The following is a 2,804-nucleotide window of genomic DNA, read 5'->3' on the forward strand; positions in this document are numbered from 1 at the left end:
TTGAAATTAATTATGATACGGTGAACAACATCTTACGTACACGTCTCTTTAATAAGATTTCAGATCCGGTCTACTACCAAAAAAGAGGAAGACCAATTATTAGACCTTACATTTCAAAATACTACTTTTCTATTGTTTATTATTTATTAGTATGTAAAACTATCTAAATATTTATTAAAAAAGGGCTGTTCGCATATACACTCATTAAATCATGGGTATTTGCTAAAAGGCCTCCCATACCTTAGTCTTTACAAAATTACCCCTCAAATTATTAACTTTGGGGGAAAAAATACCCCTAAAATCAACAAATCGTCAACTTGGTGATAAAAATTACAAATTAGCTTATCAAAGTTGATGATTAATTGCTTTGAGGATATTTTTTTTTCAAAGTTGATAATTTGAGAAGTAATTTTGCAAATACTGATATTTGGAGGGTATTTTTATAAATACACATGATGTAAGGGGTGTATATATTCAAATAACGCAAGAAAACAAACATGGCCATTTCCCCACTCCTTCAATTCTTCTCTCCAACCTATAAATACCCCCACTACCCAACTCACTTCCCCTTACAAGTTACAACTCACCAAACCAAAACCCCCCCCTGCTCCCTCTCACTTTCTCAACTTCAAACAACGACAAAAATGAGGATGGTAGACCTCGGCAACCAGCGAGGCCCCCTCTGCATCATCGACCCCTCCCATCTCCCCTCCTCCGACTCCTCCGACTCCGACTCCTCCACAGTCACTACCACCACCTCCACCGTCACCGGCACCTTCTTCGGATACCGAAAAGGCCGCGTCAGCTTCTGCATCCAATCCCACTCCAGCTCCGTCCCCCTCCTCCTCCTCGAATTCTCCATCCCCACCTCCTACCTAGCCAAGGAAATGCAGTACGGCCTCCTCCGCATCGCCCTCGAGTGCAACCGGGTCGGGTCCAGGTCCCGGTCGGGTCAGTTGTTTAACATACCCGTCTGGACAATGTACTGTAACGGCAGAAGGGTTGGGTACGCGTTGAAGAGGCAGATGAGTGAAGGAGACGTTGCTCTGCTGTTGAAGACGATGAAGTCGACGTCGGTCGGCGCCGGAGTTTTGCCGGGGTTGGTGAAGCCGGAGAGCGGGGACATGATGTACTTGAGGGCGAGGTTTGAGCGGGTTATCGGGTCGGTTGATTCGGAGTCCTTTCATATGATGAATCCGGTTGGGAGTACGGGGCAAGAGCTCAGTATTTTTCTGTTGAGATCTTAGAGATGTAGAATGTTTTGTATTGTGGATTAATATTAATAATTGTATAGATCTAGAGTGAAGTAGATACTAAGCCAAATTTTCTATTGTACTTTTGATTTTGAGTCAAAAGTGTGTACAGTTACCTTTTAGCAAGTTATAGACTTATATATGCATGGACGGACTGGTACTTTATATAATTGCAAGATACCTTTAATATTTTGAAGGAGGTTGATTATTTCATGCCATAGTGAAGAAAGTAGGGTGCATATACATAAATTAGGGGCTAAACATAAAGAAAATTAAGATCGCTCAAGTGGCACTAGCATGCATTATTATTTATAATATAAAGTTGTGACGTACTTCTGTTCTTTTTCTATTTGGAGTGGGAATATAGAACTTTTAAATGAGAAAGAATGGATATATTAAAGATGAAATCAAGGAACTATGAACATAATCATGAAGGTTTAGGCATGCGATGTAAGAGTTGACTGAAGTAGGACAGTTGGTTTTAGAGATCAATACTTCGTTGTTTTTTATGTGCGAGAATATCTCCGTTATTATTTTAATAAAAGAAACTAACTTTGGAGCATTCTCCCAAAAAATTCCTTAAACTTCATTTTTCTCCCTAACGACCAAAACATTTCCCACGCGACCCATCAAAACTCCAAAGTGCCTCAAATAGCCCCCACAACATTTTTTTAGTTTTCCCACAAAGCCCCCCTAAAATGTCTCTTGCACTTGGTGTTGGAACTGAGATGCAAGCCTAGAGAGAGGGTGAATAGTATTGCTATAATTCTTCGACTAACTCAGAATAAGTAGCAAAAATAAAATAAGCGAAAAACTAAAAGCAAATCAACACAGAATCACACAAGATTTTTATAATGGTTTGGATTAAAATCATGCGTTCACTCTTCCTTCTCACGAATGACCTTCTTTACTATGACCAGAGCTTACCCAAATTAAAACCTGATTTGGTGTGCTTTAAAGACCACACCCTGGAATCTACCCAAACCTGTCGCCTAAGTTAATTCTTCACAATGATTAGAAGAAACTAGCCCTAGCTAGCCAAACCCTCGGTTAATATAGCTTGACTACGCCAACCCTCAACTACCCTTGCTTGAGTACGCTGTTAAACTCACAAGTTTGAAATACAATCAACCCAAAATAATTAAAGTATAAATTAAAAGAACAATCATGCATTTCTTTATCAAATTGTTCTTCAAATCGATGTAGATGAAGATCCGTGAATAAGGTTGTAGCTTTGTAGGTGTAGGGCATTCCTTCTCGCTGAATCAAACTCTGATGAATAGCGCATCGAGAAGAAGTTGAACAAGGATAAGGGGATTTGATCATCTCTCTCTCTCTCTCTCTCTCTCTCTCTCTCTCTCTCTCTCTCTCTCTCTATCTATCTATCTATCTATCTCTCTCTCTCTCTCTCTCTCTCTCTCTCTCTCTCTCTCTCTCTCAAACCCTATAACAAAGATCTCTCTGTTTTGTATATTTTCCTCCTTGTTAATTTTGATCTCCAACTCCCCTTAAATATACCTTGAGAGGATAGGAAAGTGATACCCAAATCTG

The 2,804-nt window shown here is 39.7% G+C and overlaps 1 protein-coding gene across 1 annotated transcript; it reads left to right on the forward strand.

Annotated features, from left to right (window-relative positions):
- LOC109843753 (protein MIZU-KUSSEI 1-like) lies at positions 560-1,423 on the forward strand. The gene has a single exon (XM_020412715.1). The coding sequence runs from the start codon at positions 645-647 to the stop codon at positions 1,245-1,247; it is 603 nt and encodes a 200-aa protein (XP_020268304.1). The 5' UTR covers positions 560-644; the 3' UTR covers positions 1,248-1,423.

This window comes from Asparagus officinalis, chromosome 5 (genome assembly GCF_001876935.1).
Source record: "Asparagus officinalis chromosome 5, Aspof.V1, whole genome shotgun sequence".
In the NCBI taxonomy this organism is placed as follows: Eukaryota; Viridiplantae; Streptophyta; class Magnoliopsida; order Asparagales; family Asparagaceae; genus Asparagus; species Asparagus officinalis.